This window comes from Lagenorhynchus albirostris, chromosome 7 (assembly GCF_949774975.1).
Source record: "Lagenorhynchus albirostris chromosome 7, mLagAlb1.1, whole genome shotgun sequence".
NCBI lineage: Eukaryota > Metazoa > Chordata > Mammalia > Artiodactyla > Delphinidae > Lagenorhynchus > Lagenorhynchus albirostris.
This window is the reverse complement of record NC_083101.1, coordinates 80,348,460-80,371,396: the sequence shown is the minus strand read 5'-3', so window position 1 is coordinate 80,371,396 and position 22,937 is coordinate 80,348,460. Positions and strand designations below refer to the sequence as shown.

At 41.0% G+C, this 22,937-nt stretch overlaps 1 protein-coding gene across 6 annotated transcripts in view; it reads right to left on the bottom strand.

The window, feature by feature from the left end:
• Positions 1-22,937, bottom strand: part of NFX1 (nuclear transcription factor, X-box binding 1) — an 82,969-nt gene that overhangs the window by 55,164 nt on the left and 4,868 nt on the right. For all 6 annotated transcript variants that reach the window (XR_009541623.1, XR_009541624.1, XM_060155224.1 and 3 more), the window contains 2 exons: positions 6,228-6,386; positions 4,997-5,074 (listed from right to left, as the gene is read on the bottom strand). Coding sequence is in view for 4 of the 6 variants with exons in the window: in XM_060155224.1 (XP_060011207.1) it covers positions 4,997-5,074; positions 6,228-6,386 (237 nt within the window). In the remaining 2 variants the exon portion in view is untranslated. The remainder of the gene's footprint in view (positions 1-4,996; positions 5,075-6,227; positions 6,387-22,937) is intronic.

Genomic DNA, 22,937 nt, shown 5'->3' with positions numbered 1-22,937 from the left:
TCCATAGTGGCTGTATCAATTTACATTCCCACCAACAGTGCAAGAGGGTACCCTTTTCTCCACACCCTCTCCAGCATTTTTTGTTTGTAGATTTTTTGATGACGGCCATTCTGACTGGTGTGAGATGATATCTCATTGTAGCTTTGATTTGCATTTCTCTAATGATTAATGATGTTGAGCATTCTTTCATGTGTTTGTTGGCAATCTGTATATCTTCTTTGGAGAAATGTCTATTTAGGTCTTCTGCCCATTTTTGGACTGGGTTGTTTTTTTGATATTGAGCTGCATGCGCGCTTGTAAATTTTGGAGATCAATCCTTTGTCAGTTGCTTCATTTGCAAATATTTTCTCCCATTCTTTTCGTCTTGTTTATGGTTTCCTTTGCTGTGCAAAAGCTTTGAAGTTTCATTAGGTCCCATTTGTTTATTTTTGTTTTTTCCATTTCTCTAGGAGGTGGGTCAAAAAGGATCTTGCTGTGATTTATGTCATAGAGTGTTCTGCCTATGTTTTCCTCTAAGAGTTTGATAGTGTCTGGCCTTACATTTAGGTCTTTAATCCATTTTGAGTTTATTTTTGTGTGTGGTGTTAGGGAGTGTTCTAATTTCATTCTTTTACATGTACCTTTCCAGTTTTCCCAGCACCACTTATTGAAGGCTGTCTTTTCTCCACTGTATATTCTTTCCTCTTTTATCAAAGATAAGGTGACCATATGTGCATGGGTTTATCTCTGGGCTTTCTATCCTGTTCCATTGATCTATCTTTCTGTTTTTGTGCCAGTACCATACTGTTTTGATTACTCTAGCTTTGTAGTATAGTCTGAAGTCAGGGAGCCTGATTCCTCCAGCTCTGTTTTTCTTTCTCAAAATTGCTTTGGCTATTCAGGGTCTTTTGTGTTTCCATACAAATTGTGAAATTTTTTGTTCTAGTTCTGTGAAAAATACCAGTGGTAGTTTGATAGGGATTGCATTGAATCTGTAGATTGCTTTGGGTAGTAGAGTCATTTTCACAATGTTGATTCTTCCAATCCAAGAACGTGGTATATCTCTCCATCTATTTGCATCATCTTTAATTTCTTTCATCAGTGTCTTAAAATTTTCTGCATACAGGTCTTTTGTCTCCTTAGGTATGTTTATTCCTAGATATTTTATTCTTTTTGTTGCAAGGGTAAATGGGAGTGTTTTCTTAATTTCACTTTTTCATCATTAGTGTATAGGAATGCTAGAGATTTCTGTGCATTAATTTTGTATCCTGCTACTTTACCAAATTCATTGATTAGCTCTAGCAGTTTTCTGGTAGCATCTTTAGGATTCTCTATGTATAATATCATGTCATCTGCAAACAGTGACAGCTTTACTTCTTTCTTGATTTGGATTCCTTTTATTTCCTTTTCTCCTCTGATTGCTGTGGCTAAAACTTCCAAAACTATGTTGAATAAGAGTGACGAGAGTGGGCAACCTTGTCTTGTTCCTGATCTTAGTGAAAATGGTTTCAGTTTTTCACCATTGAGGATGATGTTGGCTGTGGGTTTGCCATATATGGCCTTTCTTATGTTGAGGAAAGTTCCCTCTAGGGTTATAATTTTATAATCAATGTCACTCCACAAATTTTAGTAAGCCTATTCCATGAACTTAGTGCAGGGGCAGGATGAGTAAAACTGAGGCGCAGGACTGCTCCTTGCCCTTGAGCTATTCATCCTCACTTGGGCAATTTACACCCTAAATGAAGCCTGTTCCCAGTGCTTGGTCTCTGCTGTTCTCTCCTGTCTGTCTCTTTCAGAAATCTTATTCATGCTTTGCGGTTCAATACATCTAAAGGCCAATGAGTCCCAAATCTACATTTTCTGCATTGCCCTGAATCCTCAGTTTCAGTCCTACATGTCCAACCGTCTGCTGAACATCTGTGCTTGGGGTTTCACAGTCACTTCAAATTGCCTATGTATCTACAGTCAAAGTTAGCATCTTCCCTCTTAGATTCCACCCTCTCCAGGGTTCCCTATCTGTTAGTGACACCATCACTGTCAGAGTCACACAAACTCAAAAACTAGAGGCATCCTCCTTTTTCTTTCTCTATTCTATTTAGTCACCAAATCTTGTCAATTTTCCTACATAGTGTATCTCACAACTCACCTCCCCCTCTACTCCTGCTGTTCCTCTCTACTGGCCAGAACCTCATCTCTAGACTATTAGAATAGCTCCCCTGCCCCTGTGCTTTCTTGCTCCAATACCGTGCCCAGGTTTTCTCCTACCATCTCTCAGTGGCCCAACCTCTTTTCCCTGACTCTCAATGATGTTTTTTTCCCTTCATCTGCCAGAGTTCTGCATTAGACTCCTTCTCACCCATTACCCTTTCACCTACTAGAATCTCATCTATTGCTCTCACCTGTGACTATCTTCCCTAATTCCTGATCTTTCTTCAAACATTCCTAACTCCTTGGAGAACATCTTCCACTGGATGTCTTACTCCTCCAACTCAACACTTCAACTCCAACTCCAACTGAACTCATTGTCCCCACCAAACCTGGTTCACTTGCCCTGCTCTTTTCTGTTCTTGGTATCACCATTTCCAAAAGCATGAAACTTTGGAGTCACATTTGGGTTCCTTCCTTTCCCACTGCTGTTAATTCATGTTTACCTTTGAAATCTTATATCCCTTCCTTTCTGTCCCACTCTAAAACCCATTGCAGACTTTTACTATTCTTCATCTGGGTTACTCTAAGTCCCCAAACTGTTTAGGTCCCAGAATACTCTACTCACTGCCACCAGACTAATCTTCATAAAGAATCAGGGAATTCCCTGGCAGTCCAGTGGTTAGGACTCTGCAATTCCATTGGAGGGGGCCCAGGTTTGATCTCTGGTTGGGGAACTAAGATCCCACATGCCTTGGCACGGCCAAAAAAAAAAAAAAACAACAAAAAAACACACTAATGCCCTCAGTGGCTTCCCAGCACCTGACAAATGAAGTCCCAATATCTAGGCCTGGCATGAAGAAGTCAGCCCTACCTTTCCAGTCATCTCGAACTCCTCCATCTTCATAGACCCTGGGCTCCATAACTGGATGACTTCCTCTTCTCCCAGCAGACCCTAAGACTTCTTGGTGTTAAACCTAGTTTTCAAGCCTGGTTCAATTCTACCTCCTTCAGGAAAGCTCTTAATCCTCCAGCCAGAAGTCAAACTCACCCCAAAGATCTCCCACAGACTTTGTAGTAGAACAGCAAGTTAATTGTGTCTTAAATTTTAGACTGTAAGCTCTGGGAAGTCAGTAAAGAGTCTCATTCTTCTCTGTTTCTTCATGGTATCTGTTACGTTAATAAGTTCACAATAAGTATATTAAACCAATGGTCTCCTTTTTTTACTCAGCTGCGTTGCGTGGCTTGCAGAATGTGGGATCTTAGTTCCCCAACCAGGGATTGAACCCAGGCCCTTGGCAGTGAAAGCACAGAGTCGTAACCACTGGACTGCCAGGGAATTCCCGACCAATGGTCTCCTTGAAGAGCAGAGTGGGGCAAAGTCCTCAGGTAAAATCAGGCCATTATTTGCCTTCCCACACCATTCCACCTCAGTCAGATCATCGTGACCTTCATCCCCACATTCTTCTGCCTTCTTAGGGTCTCATACCCAATTTGTCAGTGAAGGCTTTAACAAGATTTTAAATTTCATTATGATGCTTCATGTTAAAAAATCCTTTAAAAATAAGGTAATTAAGCCTGGGTATTGGTCTTATTTGTCCAATTTTCAATTGATCTCTTGCTTCCAGTTTCATGCTGTCTTTCCAGTAGTACATTCAAGAATATTCATTCCTTCAGCTAATACTAATTCAGTATCTATTAAGGGTCAGATTTTGGCAAAAGAACATACAGGACCAACAGATTCTGGATAAGAGTGGCCAAAGTGGGAGAGGAGATAAGGAAGGGGAAGCTTCCTTTGGAAGCAGACAATTGGGGTCAGATCTTGAATGACACAGTGGATGAGATTTAAAGAAAAGAAGGGGAAGAACACTATAGATAGCTGAGTTCACAAAGAGATTGAGTCTAGAAGTGTTGATGGTCAGTGACTGACTCTTGGTGAAAGCTGGCAGTTAAGTAACAGGAAAGGAGAAATATGAGCAAATTAGAAAAATAAGGAGAACAGGCAGAAGAAAAACAGAAAGAGCTAGTCATTTCAAGAAGTGAATGGTCAAAAGCATTAAGGGCTGCTGTGTGGACAAAAAGGTTAAGAATTTATAAATCAGCCCTGGATTTGGTCAGGAAAGGGTCATTGATGATTTCTGAATAAGTTTCAGTGAGGTAATGAGGACAGAGATAAAAATGCAATGGTTCAAGGAGGGAGACAAATGGTTAAGAAATAAAATCTGAAAAATCGACAGCCAGATGGTAAAGGTTACTCATTAAAAGACAGGCAGGAAAGAGGAAAAAAAAAAAAAAAGACACGCAGGAAATAGGTTAGCAACAGATGAGCATGTGGATCATGAAAAGCTTTTTTCCTAACACATGGAAGAACTGACCTACGCAAAACCAGGAAGAAGTATTCCAATAAAGAGGGAGGGCACAAGGATAGTTTGCAATGCTGGTTTACAGAAAATCTCTTTATTATAAAGAACAATGACTGATTTCTTGGATTAAAATAAAGTACACTTCACCATTACTCTTTACTCATGTTGCTCAAATCCAGAATTTCAAAGCTGTTACCATTAGAGATGAGAAGAAGCCCATGTCTGTATCCACCTCTGCCATCTGGTCAGCTCTGATCTAAACTAAGCTCAAGGAGACCTGGTGGGCATGATGAGAAGGCTCACCTCCAGAACAGTCTGCCAAGAACACAAAGGCCTGTGACTCTAGCTGTGTGACAGACCACATGTATGTGATGTCTTACAAACTCCTGTAGCTCTGAAGTCTTATTAGTGACTTCTAAAACATGCCCAGCACACTGCCTCTCCAGGGCTGGGAACTGAGGTACAATAAGCAAAGTGAAAGAAACTCCAGTGTATGCAAAAAAACTCACCACAGAAACAAGTATAGTTATTAGGAACATGTGCAGAAACATTCTGACATGCAGGGCACCTCCAACCACTCTGGCCATCTGTCAAGAAAAATGAGAGGAAATCAAAATAATTTCCTTACAAAAGCACATGTAATTTAAGAATTTTTAAATCTATGGAAAGCCATAATATTGAAGCAGCAGTAGTAATTTCCATGTTAAGGATATCAGACATTTAAGAAACAAATTCACAATACTGAATTCTTTGCTTAAATATTGCATTTAGGCTTATAATTATAAGGACCTCATATCGTGAATACAGTGGGTATCCATTTCATTCCATTTTTAAAAATTGAGATATAATTAACGTATAACATTGTGTAAGTTTAAGGTACACAACATGTTGATTTGATACATTTATATATTACAATATGATTATTACCACAGTCTTAGTTAACACCTCTATCACTTCATAAAATTAACATTTCATTTTGTGGGACAGTGTTCTATTATTTTTAATATCAAAGTAAGCATCTGAATCTTGGTTTGAAAAAAAAAAGTAGGATACTTGAGTACATGCAGGAAAACTCAAATGTCTTAAATTAGAAGAGGCAAAGTTCAGAAAGCATATTTTTAGTAACATTTGCATTATCCCTAAATACTAGTATACTTTGGGAAAAGCCCACAAAATACTATGGAGAAGATCTGTTAAAGGCAAAGCAACTTCAAAATCCTAAGGGTAAATTAAACATTGTTTTCTATAAATTTTCTAAAGCAAACTATACAAGAAATGTTTTCTAATGAATAAGCTACAAGGATGTATAGTACAACACAGGGAATATAGCTAATATTTTATAATAACTATAAATAGAATATAACCTTTAAAAATGGTGAATCACTATGTTGTACACCCGAAACTGACATAATATTGTACATCAACTATACCCCAATTTAAAAAAAATCATTCTTTATAGATGCTACTTGGATAAAAGCTACCATTTTCAGTAAAAGTGACTGATTTTGTTGTACCCTAAGTATATTTTAATTTGTTATGCTTAGCTGGTTTAAGATTTATAGCTTAAACCAAATATGTGATCAGGGCAACACATGTGATCAAAATATGTGATCAGGGCAACATACTCTCCCCGCAGATAAAACACTTAAGAGGAATTAAGTAGTATTTTTAAAGCTAAGTTTAAAACCTGAACATATCTAATGAGTAAGAATAACTATTCAGAAGAGAGAAATGACTGACCTGCTTGAGACGCTGGAGACCTTGCCCATTTCTTTATGCAGTTCAAATGAAACACATGGTAACAGCTCTGACAACTCCACACTGGGGCTGTGACACGAACCAATTCACAGCACACCATGCACTCATATTTTTCTGTGGTTAGCTGTTCAATTAAAGAACCTGTTTAAAAAACAAAACAGATAAACTGAAACACAGAAAATCATTCCGTAGTCAACCAAGGATCAGCAAGGCATTTGAGAGGAGAATTCAAATGTAGAGATTTTAAGGGATGTCTGATTCTGAGCAAGGTGACTCTTCAGAGTTTGAGACCAGGAAGGGGCAGGAATATGCTGAGGTAGAGGACTTAGGAAGCAGACATTCAGGTAGGGATACCCACAATTGAGGAAACATTCCCAAGAAACTGCCCAGGATTCTAGCAGAATAGCCAAACGCCCCTTGTAACACACGGCTTAAGCATTCACAGGAGAAACATGCTGTAGCACCTTGCCTTGCCCTCTCAATCTGGAAGGCTCTGCATCTACCACATTCATGGATTCAGGTTAGGGAAGGGCTCGTGAAGCTACAGTGGTCAGGTGCAAGAAACCTAAGCCTAGACACGTTCCAACAACCCATGGTGGTGAGATGGTTCTAGTAGATGCCCTGAAAGTCTTTGGTTGTTCACTCAAGAACGACAGGCTTGATGCCTACCACAAGCCCCATGGTAGGATTACTAGACTGAGGGACACACAGTCTCTGGCTCCAGAAGCTCAGCATCTATGAGAGAGACCAGCGTATAACATCCTAAGAATCCTCCCAGATTTACTCTTCAATACTTTCACCCACTTCCAGACTTTTCCTTCAAATACGATCTCAGCAAAATCTTTCTAAATCCCAAGTGTACCCAGACCTGAGAGTGTGTGTGTGTGTATGTTTTTTTTGAGTCCATATTTTTAGCATTTATTTCACAATACCATTTTGTTTGTTATAAGGTCCAAGTAAGTTATAAGAATAAAACAACTAACCTTAAATACACCATGCCAAGTGTTGTGCTAAAGCACTTTACACATATTTAATTCTCTTAACAAGGATATAATAGAGATACCATTTTATAGATGAAGAAACTGAGGCTCAAAGTAGTTAAAGCACTTACCTAAGATCATATAACCAGAAATTTAAAAATCAAAATTCAAACTCATCGCCATCTGACTCAAAAGCTCACATTTTAGTCATTCCATAATATTAGCTCCCTAAGATTACTTTCTGTTTGTCCAGTTCAAAGTCAAAAGAAATACACAACATCAAGACTGTAAGCTCTGGAAGGCAGGACCAGAGGCTCGTCTGCCTTGCTCACTGTAGTATATCCGATGCCTGGCATATACCAAACGCTCAGTAATATTTATTGAATGAATGGATGAAAGAATAAACGAGTATCATCTAGTCTGCTCCATAACCTCTCTCCTTTGAAAGTTTTAGGCTTTAGTAGTTTCTGGGATAGCTCTTTCCCTCTGGAGAAAGCCTGGAATAAAGATACTGCAAGTGACTGATTAAAAGGCAATTACCTGCTTTAGATACAGATGAACACATCATAAAATTGAATTCTATTATAAAAGCCGAAGAATCAGACTTAGATTCTTTTTTAAAAGTAGGGATACCCGGGCTTCCGTGGTGGCGCAGTGGTTGAGAGTCCGCCTGCCAATGCAGGGGACACGGGTTCGTGCCCTGGTCCGGGAAGATCCCACATGCCGCGGAATGGCTGGGCCCGTGAGCCATGGCCACTGAGCCTGCGCGTCTGGAGCCTGTGCTCCGCAACAGGAGAGGCCACAACAGTGAGAGGCCCGCGTACCGCAAAAAAAAAAAAAAAAAAAAGTAGGGATACCCTACCCTGCATAGGTTAACATTTCTGAATAACAGAGTCAATTATATTTCCTACCAGTTACCATGCTACATGTGGAAGATTCTGGAGCAGTAAGTTAGGTGAGAGCTCATTAGAGAGTGAGATTAAGTTTGAGCCATCTATATGTGAGGCTGATTGGGGCAGAGGAATAGTCTGTGAGAATTATACTTGTGGTGAATTTTATAGAAAATGCCTATTGACCATTCCAGAATAGAACTGAGTTAGAATTAAGAACACAGAAAGGTAAGTGAAGTAGTACGGAACCCACCTGAGAACACTATAATTTTTACCCTGAGGACTGTCTTTTTATTTTACTGTTTCTCTTATTCATTAGTTTATTGCTTGTTAATGAAGAACTATTGTGATGTTTCTAAGTCCAGTCACGGTGAAATCTGACCACTAGGATGCACATACATTTAGTTATGTGGTGACAGCTGTCAACTTTGAATAGCCTACAAATTACTGCCTTTACAAAGCTGTCAACTTTGAATAGCTGACAAATTGCAGCCTTTCCAAAGGCTGTCTCTTTCATCCCATGTTCAGTATGTCGGCAAACCCTGCTGGCTCTACCTTCAAAATATTTCCAGAATCCAACCTCTGCTGCTAACCCTCTGGTCTAAGCCACTATCCACTCACCTGGATTATTACAATGGGCTCCTAACTAGTCTCCCTACTTCAGTCTATTCTCACCACAGCAGCCAGAGGGAGCCTGTCAAAATGCAAATTATTAATAGATGATACACTCCTCTGCTCAGAATTTGCCAATGGTTCCTACATCACATGCCTGTAAAAGCCAAAGTCCTTACAATGGCCTTCATTGGCCCCCGGTCCTCATCTGTGATTCCTCTTTCCCTAGGCCACCACTCTGAGACGACACTGCCTCCTTCCCAGCCCTAAACTGGAAGGCAGATTCCTGCGGGAAGGTCTTTACAACTCGCTATTCCCTCTGCCTAGAATACTGTCCCCCAGACATTTGCACAGCTCAGTCCCTCACCCGCTTCAGGTGTTTACTCAAAATGTGGTCTTCTCGGGCTTCCCTGGTGGTGCAGTGGTTGACAGTCTGCCTGCCAATGCAGGGGACACGGGCTTGAGCCCTGGTCTGAGAGGATCCCACATGCCGCGGAGCAACTAGGCCCGTGAGCCACAACTACTGAGCCTGCGCGTCTGGAGCCTGTGCTCCGCAACAAGACAGGCCGCGACAGTGAGAGGCCAATGCACTGCGATGAAGAGTGGCCCCTGCTCGCCACAACTGGAGAAAGCCCTCGCACAGAAACGAAGACCCAACACAGCCAAAACTAAATTAATTAATTAATTAATTTTTTTAAAATGTGGTCTTCTCAATGAGGCAGTCTCTGGCCACACTTTAAAAACTGGAACCCACCCCTCCCCCCAAAAAAACAAAAAAACTGTAACCCACTCCCTCAGCATTCCCTATCTCCTTTATCTTTCTTCACACCACTTAAGTCTATCATATATTTTACCTTGTTTATTTCCTAACTCTACACATAGAAGGTACTCAATAATACCTGTTGTATGAATGAATGAAAATAATAAATAATAGTAAAAGGTTCTAGAAACATACTAGAAAGAGAAACAGTATAATTCTTTCACCAACATTTCAGTTTTATCTAAGCGTGTAACATACGTAAAACATGGTACTATTCTGGAATAGCTCTCTGCTAGTGAACTATCACATTTCAGGTGCAAGACTCTTGTCCATTCTGGATGCAGCCCTATCCTGACCACTGGCTCTTCTTCAATCCTAGGCCCTCTCCCACTAGGGCTTCTCCATCATTCCCCAGTCATGACTGTATATTCTCTATACTTTTACTTTGATAGTATGTCAGTAAAGAGGGTGACAACCCACTTAAAAAACCAGAAGAACAGAGACCTGTCTGGAGAATGCACTACAAACTTTTCAGATACACCAATAAATAACTGTCTTAAACAAAACAAAACAAAACCTAAAACAATCCTGATTTGAAAAATCCAAGTGTAGGGCTTCCCTGGTGGCGCAGTGGTTGAGAGTCCAACTGCCAATGCAGGGGACCCGGGTTCGTGCCCTGGTCCGGGAAGATCCCACATGCCGCAGAGCGGCTAGGACCGTGAGCCATGGCCGCTGGGCCTGCGCGTCCGGAGCCTGTGCTCTGCAACGGGAGAGGCCACAACAGTGAGAGGCCCGCGTACCGCAAAAAAATAAAAGAAAAATCCAAGTGTAAAAAGACATTTTTGAGGCAAACAGGGAAATTCAATTGTGGACCAGGTATTAGATGATTTCAAGGAATTATCGCTAATTTTGTCAAGCACAATAACGGCACTATGATTATGTAAGAAAACGGCCATATTTTTTAAATAGATGTAACCTAAAAGTATATGAAGGTGAAATAGCCTGATATCTGGAATTTACTTTAAAATATATCAGCAAAAAAAAAGGGGGGCTTCCCTGGTGGCGCAGTGGTTGAGAGTCCACCTGCCGTTGCAGGGGACGCGGGTTCGTGCCCCGATCCGGGAAGATCCCACGTGCCGCGGAGCGGCTGGGCCCGTGAGCCATGGCCGCTGAGCCTGCGCGTCCGGAGCCTGTGCTGCGCAACGGGAGAGGCCCACAGCAGTGAGAGGCCCGCGTACCGCAAAAAAAAAAAAAAAAAAGGGGGAGATAGAGATTGTTTAAATATTAATGCATATCTATTTATGGCATATTATATATTAATTTAAAATAAGGTTTACAAAGATTTCTTAATGAGTGGAAAAATATAACACTATAATAAGCAATAAAAGAATAAAGATTATTTTTATTATATGATTTCAACTATGTAAAACTGAGCATTGAAAAATTCTTTAAGGAAACAGACTAAAAGGTTAAAGCTGATTATATCTGGATGGTGGGAATAAAGGTAAATTAACCTATCAACTTTAGTAAGCTGCCTTATTTAAGGTAAGGCAGCTGTTTTTAAAAAGCTAATACAACGTAAGCATGATCAACGTGTTCAAGATGGTCTTGCTGAGTCTGAAGCATATGTCAGACATCACATTTATTTATGTGAGTCTAAGGCCTATGGCAGAGCTTAGGGGCTGGATGTAAAGGTTTAGAAATCAGTACAGCCCAGAGGCAGTGGTTTGAAAGTACAGAACTGGTTGTAATCTCCCAATGAAGCCTTATCAAGTTAAGAAGAGAGGGCTGAGATAAAGCCCTAGGTAACACCAACATTTAGGAAAGAGGTGGAGGAAGAGAAGAGCGAAGGACATAAACAGGAACAGTCAAGGAGAACAAGAAGGACCAGAAGTGTGTGGTAACAAAGGAGTCAAGGAAGTTACATTTCAGAAAAGACCCCTTTGTGTCCAACTCAAAGGGAAGTCCAGGATAACAGTAAGGACTGAGTCATTCGTGACCTTACCAGTAGCTCTGAGTCAAGTGGTGATGATGCCAGAGGACTGAGACATGAAATCAGATTAGGGAAAAGGACACAGAGTGGATGACTCTTTTTTTTTTTTTTTTTTTTTTGCGGTACACGGGCCTCTCACTGTTGCGGCCTCTCCCGTTGCGGAGCACAGGCTCCGGACGCGCAGGCTCAGCAGTCATGGCTCACGGGCTCATGTGGGATCGTCCCGGACCAGGGCACAAACCCATGTCCCCTGCATCGGCAGGCAGACTCTCAACCACTGCGCCACCAAGGAAGCCCCAGAGTGGATGACTCTTGATTAGACTGAATGGAAGGAAAGAAACACTACTGGGAGGTCCCGTGTGGGGCAAGTTTTTCTTTTAGAGGGCAGGACAGACTCAGGAAGAGCTTCAGGTTGAGAACTTGGAGTAGTAGATGTGGAAAGGTTGATGAAAGGAAATAAAAGAGATCTCAGAATGAAAGAAAAGGAATAACAGGCACAGATGTCTCTGAGTTTGCTTAGAGAGAGCAAAAAGTTGAGAAAATTATGCCCTTTCTCAGTGATGACCTCCCCTTTCTCAGTGAAGTAGGAGGCAAGGAGGTCCACTGGAGTTCAGAGATCAATGTTAGGAAGGTTTGAATAAGTGTGGAAAAGGTTTGGAATAGTCTTAGATGAAAATGGGAGGGACAGCTGCCCAAGGTCATATAAGGGGAAAACGGCAGCGCTGAAAGCCAGCTGAGCTGGAGACCACTATTCAAAAATATTTACTGGGAACTGACCATGTACCAGACACTCTTTAGACACTAAGAGTATACAGTGAACAAAACAGACAAAAATCTTCTGCCCTTATGAAGTTTACTATCTTGTGGTGGAAGGTAGTCAATAAACAAATAAATAATGAAAATAAGTAGTATCATCAAATAGTAGTAAGTGCTATGGAAAAAAATAAGCCAGGAAAAGAGGTTAGCAAGGGTCGGCAGTGGGGGAAGTATTATGGTTTTAAACAGGGTGATCAGGAAGGCTTTCCTCAGAGGGCGAGTGAATTTGCAGCAGTGCCAAATCTATACTGTTATACGATTTCCTGAAATGGCATTCTGTTATCCAGATAGGGTAGAAAAGCTAGACTGCAGCATCCACCCAGGGCTGGGATCCTGCCAAATGTCTTGGCAGAAGGATAATACTTCAAATGACTTACAGTAAGGCCTAGCCTGAAGAGGGGATGAAGAAGGATGGAGACTGAACTGATAGTGGGTGGAAGAGACTGGGAGAGCCAAAAGGATAGGAGGTTATGGTCAGAAAGCAGAACACAGGACTTTAGAATTTCAGAGACGGGGCATACCCAGGGTCATTTCCTTGGTAGTGGGTGTGGAGGTGGAACGGATATGAAGGTCACTGCAGGTGACAAGATCAAAGAACCTGAGGATGACATAACCCACGTGATCACTGAAGTCACACAGAACAACAGCAGGATTTATGGTAAATCAGTAGTTGTCAAACTTGAATGTGCATGAGAACCACCTGGAGGCTTGTTAAAAGAAGAGACTGCTGGGCCCCACACCCAGAATTTCTGTTTACTAACTCTGAGGTGAGGCCCAAGAATGTGCATTTCTAACAAGTTCCCAGGTATTGCTGACAGCTGCTGATCTGGGACTATACCTTGAGAATCATTGGGGTAGAAAAAAGATACAGGCTAGATGCATTAATAACTGAGGCTGGGGCTGGGAGATGTGGAGGCTCACAGATGACAAAGATAAGGAGACATGGAAGGGGATGGAGAGAAAAGGTCATGCAGCATTAGCTTCAAAAAAGCAGGGATTCTGATACAAAGGTAGAAGAATAATAGCTTAGAAATGAAACTGGGGAAGGAGTGTGCTCTTCCCGTCTTCCAGAAACTAAGGTAAGTGGGATAAGGGAAAACAGCAGGCTCTGAGGCTGTAAGGAAGTGGTGACCCGACAGAAGGCCATAGGTCAATTAAGAGCAGGAGCAGAGCCAAAACAAATAAAGGATATAGGGGGTTTTGTTACTGCAGAATGAGGGATCCAGGCAGTCTGGGAGGACTGGGCAGTGCTAGGTTCTCTCAGTTCAGAGTGAGAGTAAGCAAAGCCCACTCTCAAACAGCCACGGACACTTATATTTGGGGTAAGCCTCTCTTTCCATTCCAATCAAGCTTTCATCTCCACTACTCCACTAAAACTGCTCTTAGCAAGACCAGTAACCTTGAGGAAACTTGCTCAAGCTTCTTAGATAGCCTCATCCACCAGAGGACAGAAAGCAGAAACTAGAAGAACTACAATCCTGCAGCCTGTGGAACAAAAACCACATTCACAGATAGACAAGATAAAAAGGCAGAGGGCTATGTACCAGATGAAGAAACAAGATAAAACCCCAGAAAAACAACTAAATGAAGTGGAGATAGGCAACCTTCCAGAAAAAGAATTCAGAATAGTGAAGATGATAGTGAAGATGATCCAGGACCTTGGGAAAAGAATGGAGGCAAATTTCAAGAAATGTTTAACAAAGACCTAGAAGAATTAAAAAACAAACAAACAGAGATGAACAATACAATAAATGAAATGAAAAATACACTAGAAGGAATCAACAGCAGAATAACTGAGGCAGAAGAACGGAAAAGTGACCTGGAAGACAGAATGGTGGAATTCACTGCTGTGGAACAGAATAAAGAAAAAAGAATGAAAAGAAATGAAGACAGCCTAAGAGACCTTTGGGACAACATTAAATGCAACAACATTCACATTATAGGGATCCCAGAAGGAGAAAACAGACAGAAAGGACCCAAGAAAATATTGGAAGAGATTATAGTCAAAAACTTCCCTAACATGGGAAAGGAGAGAACCACTCAAGTCCAAGAAGCGCAGAGAGTCCCACACAGGATAAACCCAAGGAGAAACACGCCGAGATGCTAGTAATCAAATTGGCAAAAATTAAAGACAAAGAAAAATTATTGAAAGCAGCAAGGGAAAAATGACAAATAACATACAAGGGAACTCCAAAAAGGTTAACAGCTGATTTCTCAGCAGAAACTCTACAAGCCAGAAGGGAGTGGCACGACATATTTAAAGTGATGAAAGGGAAGAAACTACAACCAACATTACTCTACCCAGCAAGGACCTCATTCACATTCGATGGAGAAATCAAAAGCTTTACAGACAAGCAAAAGCTAAGAGAATTCAGCACCACCAAACCAGCTCTACAACAAATGCTAAAGGAACATCTTTAAGTGGGAAACACAAGAGAAGAAAAGGACCTACAAAAACAAACCCAAAACAATTAAGAAAATGGGAATAGGAACATACATATCGATAATTACCTTAAACATGAATGGATTAAATGCTCCAACCAAAAGACACAGGCTCGCTGAATAGATACAAAAGCAAGACCTATATATATGCTGTCTACAAGAGACCCACTTCAGACCTAGGGACACATACAGACTGAAAGTGAGGGGATGGAAAAAGATATTCCATGCAAATGGAAATCAAAAGAAAGCTGGAGTAGCAAAACTCATATCAGATAAAGTAGACTTTAAAACAAAGAATGTTACAAGAGACAAGGAGGGACACTACATAATGATCAAGGAATCAATCCAAGAAGAAGACATAACACTTATAAATATATATGCAGCCAACACAGGAGCACCTCAATACATAAGGCAACTGCTAACAGCTATAAAAGAGGAAATCAACAGTAACAAAATAATAGTGGGGGACTTTAACACCTCACTTACACCAATGGACAGATCATCCAAAGTGAAAATAAGGAAAGAGAAGCTTTAAATGACACAACAGACCAGATAGATTTAATTGATATTTATAGGACATTCCATCTGAGAACAGCAGATTACACTTTCTTCTCAAGTGCGCATGGAACATTCTCCAGGATAGATCACATCTTGGGTCACAAATCAAGCCTCAGTAAATTTAAGGAAATTGAAATCATATCAAGCATCTTTTCTAACCACAACACTAGGAGATTAGAAATGAATTACAGGGAAAAAAACATAAAAAACATAAACACATGGAGGCTAAACAATACATTACTAAATAACCAAGAGATCACTGAAGACATCAGAGGAAACCAAAAAATACCTAGAGACAAATGACAATGAAAACACGACGATCCAAAACCTATGGGATGCAGCAAATGCAGTTCTAAGAGGAAAGTTTATAGCAATACAATCCTACCTCAAGAAACAAGAAAAATTTCAAATAAACATCTTACCCTTACACCTAAAGGAACTAGAGAAAAAAGAACAAACAAAACCCAAAATTAGCAGAAGGAAAGAAATCATAAAGATCAGAGCAGAAATAAATGAAACAGAAACAAAGAAAACAATAGCAAAGATCAATAAAACTAAAAGCTGGTTTTTTGAGAAGATAAACAAAATTGATAAACCCTTAGCCAGACTCATCAAGAAAAAGAGGGAGAGGACTCAAATAAAAATTAGAAATGAAAAAGCAGAAGTTAAAACAGACACCACAGAAATACAAAGCATCATAAGAGACTACTACAAGCAACCCCATGCCAATAAAATGGACAACCTGGAAGAAATGGACAAATGCTTAGAATGGTATAACCCTCTAAGACTGAACCAGGAAGAAACAGAAAATATGAACAGACCAATCACAAGTACTGAAATTGAAACTGTGATTAAAAATCTTCCAACAAACAAAAGTCCATGACCAGATGGCTTCACAGGCGAATTCTATCAAACATTTAGAGAAGAGCTAACACCCATCCTTCTCAAAGTCTTCCAAAAAATTGCAGAGGAAGGAACACTCCCAAACTCGTTATGGGAGGTCCCCATCACCCTAATACCAAAACCAGACAAAGATACTACAAAAAAAGAAAATTACAGACCAATATCACTGATAAATATAGATGCAAAAATCCTCGACAAAATACTAGCAAACAGAATCCAACAACACATTAAAATGCTCATACACCATGATCAAGTGGGATTTATCCCAGGGATGCAAGGATTCTTCAATATACGCAAATCAATCAATGTGATACACCATAGTAACAAACTGAAAAATAAAAACCATATGATCATCTCAATAGATGCAGAAAAAGCTTTTGACAAAATTCAACACCGATTTATGATAAAAACTCTCCAGAAAGTGGGCACAGAGGGAAACTACCTCAACATAATAAAGGCCATATACGACAAACCCACAGCAAACATCATTCTCAATGGTGACAAACTGAAAGCATTTCCTCTAAGATCAGGAACAAGACAAGGATGTCCACTCTCACCACTATTATTCAACATAGTTTTGGAAGTCCTAGCCACGGCAATCAGAGAAGAAAAAGAAATAAAAGGAATACAAGTTGGAAAAGAAGAAGTAAAACTGTCACTGTTTGCAGATAACTTGATACTATACATAGAGAATCCTGAAGATGCCACCAGAAAACTACTAGAGCTAATCAATGAATTTGGTAAAGTAGCAGAATACAAAATTAATGCACAGAAATCTCTTGCATTCCTATACACTAATGATGAAAAATCTGAAAAAGAAATTAAAGAAACACTCCCATTTACCATTGCAACAAAAAGAATAAAATCCTAGGAATAAACCTACCTAGGGAGGAAAAGCCCTGTGTGCAGAAAACTGTAAGACACTAATGAAAGAAATTAAAGATGATACAAACAGATGGAGAGCTATACCATGTTCTTGAATTGGAAGAATCAATATTGTGAAAATGACTCTACTACCCAAAGCAATCTACAGATTCAATGCAATCCCTATCAAATTACCAATGGCATTTTTTACAGAAGTAGAACAAAAAAATCTTAAAATTTGTATGGAGATACAAAAGACCCTGAATAGCCAAAGCAGTCTTGAGGGAAAAAAACTGAGCTGGAGGAATCAGACTCCCTGACTTCAGACTATACTACAAAGCTACAGTAATCAAAAAAATATGGTACTGGCACAAAAACAGAAATATAGATCAATGGAACAGGATAGAAAGCCCAGAGATAAACCCACGCACCTATGGTCAACTAATCTATGACAAAGGAGGCAAGTATATACAATGGAGAAAAGACAGCTTCTTCAATAAGTGGTGCTGGGAAAATTGGACAGCTACATGTAAAAGAATGAAATTAGAACACTCCCTAACACCATACACAAAAATAAACTCAAATGGATTAGAAACTTAAATGTAAGACCAGATACTATAAAACTCTTAAAGGAAAACATAGGAAGAACACTCTTTGACATAAATCACCGCAAGATCTTTTTTGCCCCACCTCCTAGAGTAATGGAAATAAAAACAAAGATAAACAAACGGGACCTAATGAAACTTAAAAGCTTTTGCAAAGCAAAGGAAACTACAAACAAGACAAAAAGACAACTCTCAGAATGGGAGAAAATATTTGCAAACGAATCAACAGACAAAGGATTAATCTCCAAAATATATAAACAGCTCATGCAGCTCAATATTAAAAAAAAAACAATCCAATCCAAAAAATGGGCAGAAGACCTAAATAGACATTTCTCCAAAGAAGACATACAGATGGCGAAAAACCACATGAAAAGCTGCTCAACATCACTAATTATTAGAGAAATGCAAGTCAAAAGTATAATGAGGTATCACCTTACACCAGTCAGAATGGGCATCATCAGAAAATCTATGAAGAACAAATGCTGGAGAGGGTGTGGAGAAAAGGGAACCCTCTTGCACTGTTGGTGGGAATGTAAATTGATACAGCCACTATGGGGAACAGCATGGAGGTTCCTTAAAAAACTAAAAATAGAATTACCATATGACCCAGCAATCCCACTACTGGACATATACCCAGAGAAAACTGTAATTCAAAAAGACACATGCACCCCAATGTTCACTGCAGCACTATTTACAGTAGCCAGGTCATGGAAGCAACCTAAATGCCCACTGACAGATGAATGGATAAAGAAGATGTGGTACATATATACAATGGAATATTACTCAGCCATAAAAAGGAACGAAATTGCGTCATTTGTAGAGACGTGGATCAATCTAGAGACTGTTGTACAGAGTGAAATAAGTCAGAAAGAGAAAAACAAATATCGTATATTAACGCATATATGTGGAACCTAGAAAAATGGTAGAGATGAACCGGTTTGCAGAGCAGAAATTGAAACACAGACGTAGGGAACAAACGTATGGACACCAAGCGGGGAAAGAGGGGGGGCGGGGGGGCGGTGGTGGTGCAATGAATTGGGAGATTGGGATTGAGATATATACACTAATATGTATAAAATAGATAACTAATAAGAACCTGCTGTATAAAAAAATAAATAAAATAAAATTCAAAAAAAAAAAAAAGACCAGTAACCTTCACATTGCTAAATCCAATAGTCAATGTGCAGTTATCCTGCTGTACTGATCAACAGCATTTAGCACAATTATCACTGCCTCCTCCTTGAATTTCTTTACTTGGTGTTTAGAACATTTCACATCCTAGTTCAGTTTACTCTTTCTCCGTTTCCTTTACTGGATGTTCATTTTCCAGCCAAGCCTAGGTAGGCTCCAACCTCACTCTTTTTTTTTTTTTTTGTGGTACGCAGGCCTCTCACTGCTGTGGCCTCTCCCGTTGCGGAGCACAGGCTCCGGACGCGCAGGCTCAGCGGCCATGGCTCACAGGCCCAGCCGCTCCGCGGCACGGGGGATCCTCCCAGACCGGGGCACGAACCCGTGTCCCCCACATTGGCAGGCGGACTCCCAACCACTGCGCCACCAGGGAAGCCTCTTTTTTTGTCTAACTACACTCACACCTTAGGTGACCTCCTCTAGTCCATTAAACACCATCTCTACACTGACAATGCCCAAATTTAAATCTCCAGTCCAGATCTCTTCTGTGAATTTTATATCCAACTCTCTATTTAACATATCCATATGGCAGTCTAGTAGACAACTCAAATCTAATAAATTTAACCAAATTCTTTATCTTTCCTGAACAAGGAGGAGACAAAGCAAAACATACGCAAAAACACGTTTTCCAACAAGGAAAGGCTAAGAAATTGTCACAGATTGGAGGAGAATAAGGACACATGCTGATTAAATGCAATGTGATATCCTGGATTGCACCCTGGAGCAGGAAAAGGGTATTAGTAGGAAAACTGGTGAAATCCAACTAAAGTCCGGGGGAATTCCCTGGCGGTCCAGTGGTTAGGACTCTGTGCTTTCACTGCCAAGGGCACGAGTTCAATCCCTGGTCAAAAAACTAAGCTCCCACAAGCCTCGCTGGAAGCCTCGCGGCGTAGCCAAAAAAAAAGTCTGAAGTTTAGTCAATACCATGGTACCAGTGTTAATTTCTTAGTTTTGACAAAGATGTTAACATTACAGGGAGCTGGGTGAAGAGTGTATGGGAATTATCTGTTCTATCTTTGCAAACTTTCTATAAATCTAAAATTATTCCTAAGTGAAAAGTTTAAAACACGAACACTGCTTTCCCCTCCCATGTGCTACCACTGCACTGTGCAGCAATTCTCGCCTTCCACATTGCTCAGGCACAACACCCTGGCTGCGTCCTGGACTCCTCTCATGCTCCTGCATCCAACATCCAGTCTATCTGTAAATTCTGTCAGCTTTACCTCCCAAATACACCCAGAGTCTAACCAATTCTTACCTCTTCCACCACTGATACCTTCATCCAAGTCTCCATCAAGTACCTGAATTACCACAACAGCCTCCTAACTCATTCCCTTGCTTCCTTAGGGCCCATTCCTCACACAGCTGACTGAGTGATCATTTTAGAATGCTTGTAAGATCATGCCATCCCGTCTCCAAAAACCTCCCAGCTACTTCTCACCTTCCTACTCAGAACCAAATCTAAGAGCCTCATATGACCCAGTCCCTGTGATTTCTCTGACCTCCCCTACTGCCCACCTCTTCATTGCTCACAATGCCCCCCTCCCACCCCAATCTACACTTGCTTCTCTCTCTGCCTGAAATGCCCTTCTCCAGAGAGCCACGTGGTGCACTTCTGCACTTCCTTCTGGTCTATGTTCAAATGTCTCCGTATCAAAGAGACCAACCTATGTAAACTGGCGCCCCTGTTACTCTGTCCTCTTAACCTGCTTTATGGGACCTCCCTGGTGGCACAGTGGTTAAGAATCCGCCTGCCAATGCAGGGGACACAGGTCCGAGCCCTGGTCCGGGAAGATCCCACAGGCCGTGGAGCAACTAAGCCCCCGTGCACCACAACTACTGAGCCTGCGCTCTAGAGCTCACGAGCCACAACTACTGAGCCCGTGTGCCACAACTACTGAAGCCCACGCGCCTACTAGAGTCCGCTCTCCACAAGAGAAGCCACTGCAATGAGAAGCCCGCACACTGCAACGAAGAGTAGCCCCCGCTCGCCACAACTAGAGAAAGTCCACACGCAGCAATGAAGACCCAATGCAGCCAAAAATAAATTTTTTAAAAACCCTGCTTAAAAAAACAAACAAAAAAAACCCAACCCTGCTTTATATTTTAGCTCTTATCACCTGACATATTAAATATTTAAGTGCTTTCTACCTGTCTTCCCTACCAGAATGTAAATCTCGTTAGTGCTGTATCCCCAGTACCTAGAACAGTGCTTGGCACACAGCATCTACTCAATAAATATGAATAAAGAGGTCTCAAGAAAATGCTGGGATGTGAAGCCAGAAAGATTTGTTAGGCAGAACTCTAAGGTGGCCTCCAAGATTCCCAGCTCCTGGTGTGCATGCCCTGGATAATCTCCCCTCAAGTATGGGTAGACCTGATCTAATCAAGTGAGCCCTTTTAAAAGAGTCTAGTGATCAGAGACAGAAGTTAGAGAGATGTAAAGAATCTGTAGCAAATTCTTTCCTGTAGGCTCTGAAGAAGCAAACTACCATGCTGTGAAGGGGGCCATGTGGTAAGGAATTGCGGTGGCCCCTCGGAGCTGAGAGTGATCCCCAGCCAGCAAGAAAATGGGGACCTCGATCCTACACCCATTAAGGAGCTAAATCCTATCAACAACCAGTGAGCATCAAGAAGGACCCCACACATCAGATAAGACTGCATCCCTGGCCAAATTTCAGTCCTGTGAGACCCTGAGTAGAAAGCTCTGTTAACCCGTACCCAGACTCCTGACCCACAGAAACCATGACATGGTAAAGTTGTGTTATCTTAAGCCACTACATTTGTGGTAATTTGTTATGAAGCAATAGGAAACTATCAACCAGCCTTGAGGATTCAAGAACAACTCTGGTATAACATTGCCTTTGTTCACACACAAGTCAAGATCCCAAGAAGGACTGCCTGGTGAAGCAAATGAGAACTAGAACTATAGGCCTGTGTAAAAACAGGCCCGGGCAGGTGGTGGCTCCCTGTGTTAGGCTGTATGTCACATTAAACTGGAGGGAGACCAGAATGGTGAAGGTCCATGAGAAAAAGCTGGTGGAATGAAGCTATTTAGCCTGGATAAAATATATACTCAGGGTAAAATGAGAAGTGTCTTCAAATACTGCAAAGAGCTGATGTGTAATGAGTGGGAAGGAAGCTGTGAGGAGAGAGACTAGCTGCTGTGTAGTTCCAGAGGACAGAATTTGAACTAGGAGATAGGAAATATTTACAGGAAAGAAGTTTTCAGTTTAATGTAAGAAAGAACTTTCTAACAGTCAGAGCTGAGTACCTACTGTGTTCTAAGAGCTGTGCTAGGCAATAGAGATATAAAACTGAAAGGAAAAATATGGTCTCTGCTTTCAAGGACCATATAAACTAGTGGAGGGCACTGACACATAAACAAATGATGGTTTCCAGTGGTAAGTGCTATAAAGAAGCATATATATGTAAGGGAAGGACATATCACAGGGCTGGAAAAGATTAATGCTATCTGTGGAGGTGACAAAAGGTTTTCTGGACATGTGACTAAACTATAGCTTTTGAAATATGAGTAAGAATTCACCAGTGAGCTGAGTAGTAGACAGTGTAGACAGAAGGAGCCACATATGCAACAGCATGGAAAGATGACAGTATAGAGTCCAGGGAGTAAAATGTGGTGGGGACTGAGGCAGCAGAAGATGAGGCTGTTGGGTAAGGCAGAAGGCAGAATCTGTAGGTGACGAGAAAAAGTGAACAGAATTAAGCAGGGGAGTGACGCAGGTCAATACGTGTTTTAGAAAGATCACTTTCTGATGCTGACGTAAGAGGTGAACTCAAAGAGAAAAACTGGAGATGGCAAGATTAGTTAGGAACTGTTGCAGATAAGCACACAAGAGGTGATGCAGGCTGGAACCAGGAGAGGCAGTGGAGATGTTACCACCCCCTACTTGTGCTTTCAGAATTCAAAACAAATCTTGTAACCAAACATCTATACCACCCATACCTGCACTTTTTAAATTCCTTATTTGTTAAGAAAAACGTTCCTTACCTGTATTTGCTTATGATATATAAAAACTAAGTAAGTGGTTACCTATTGGGGAGGGGGGCAGGTGGTGGC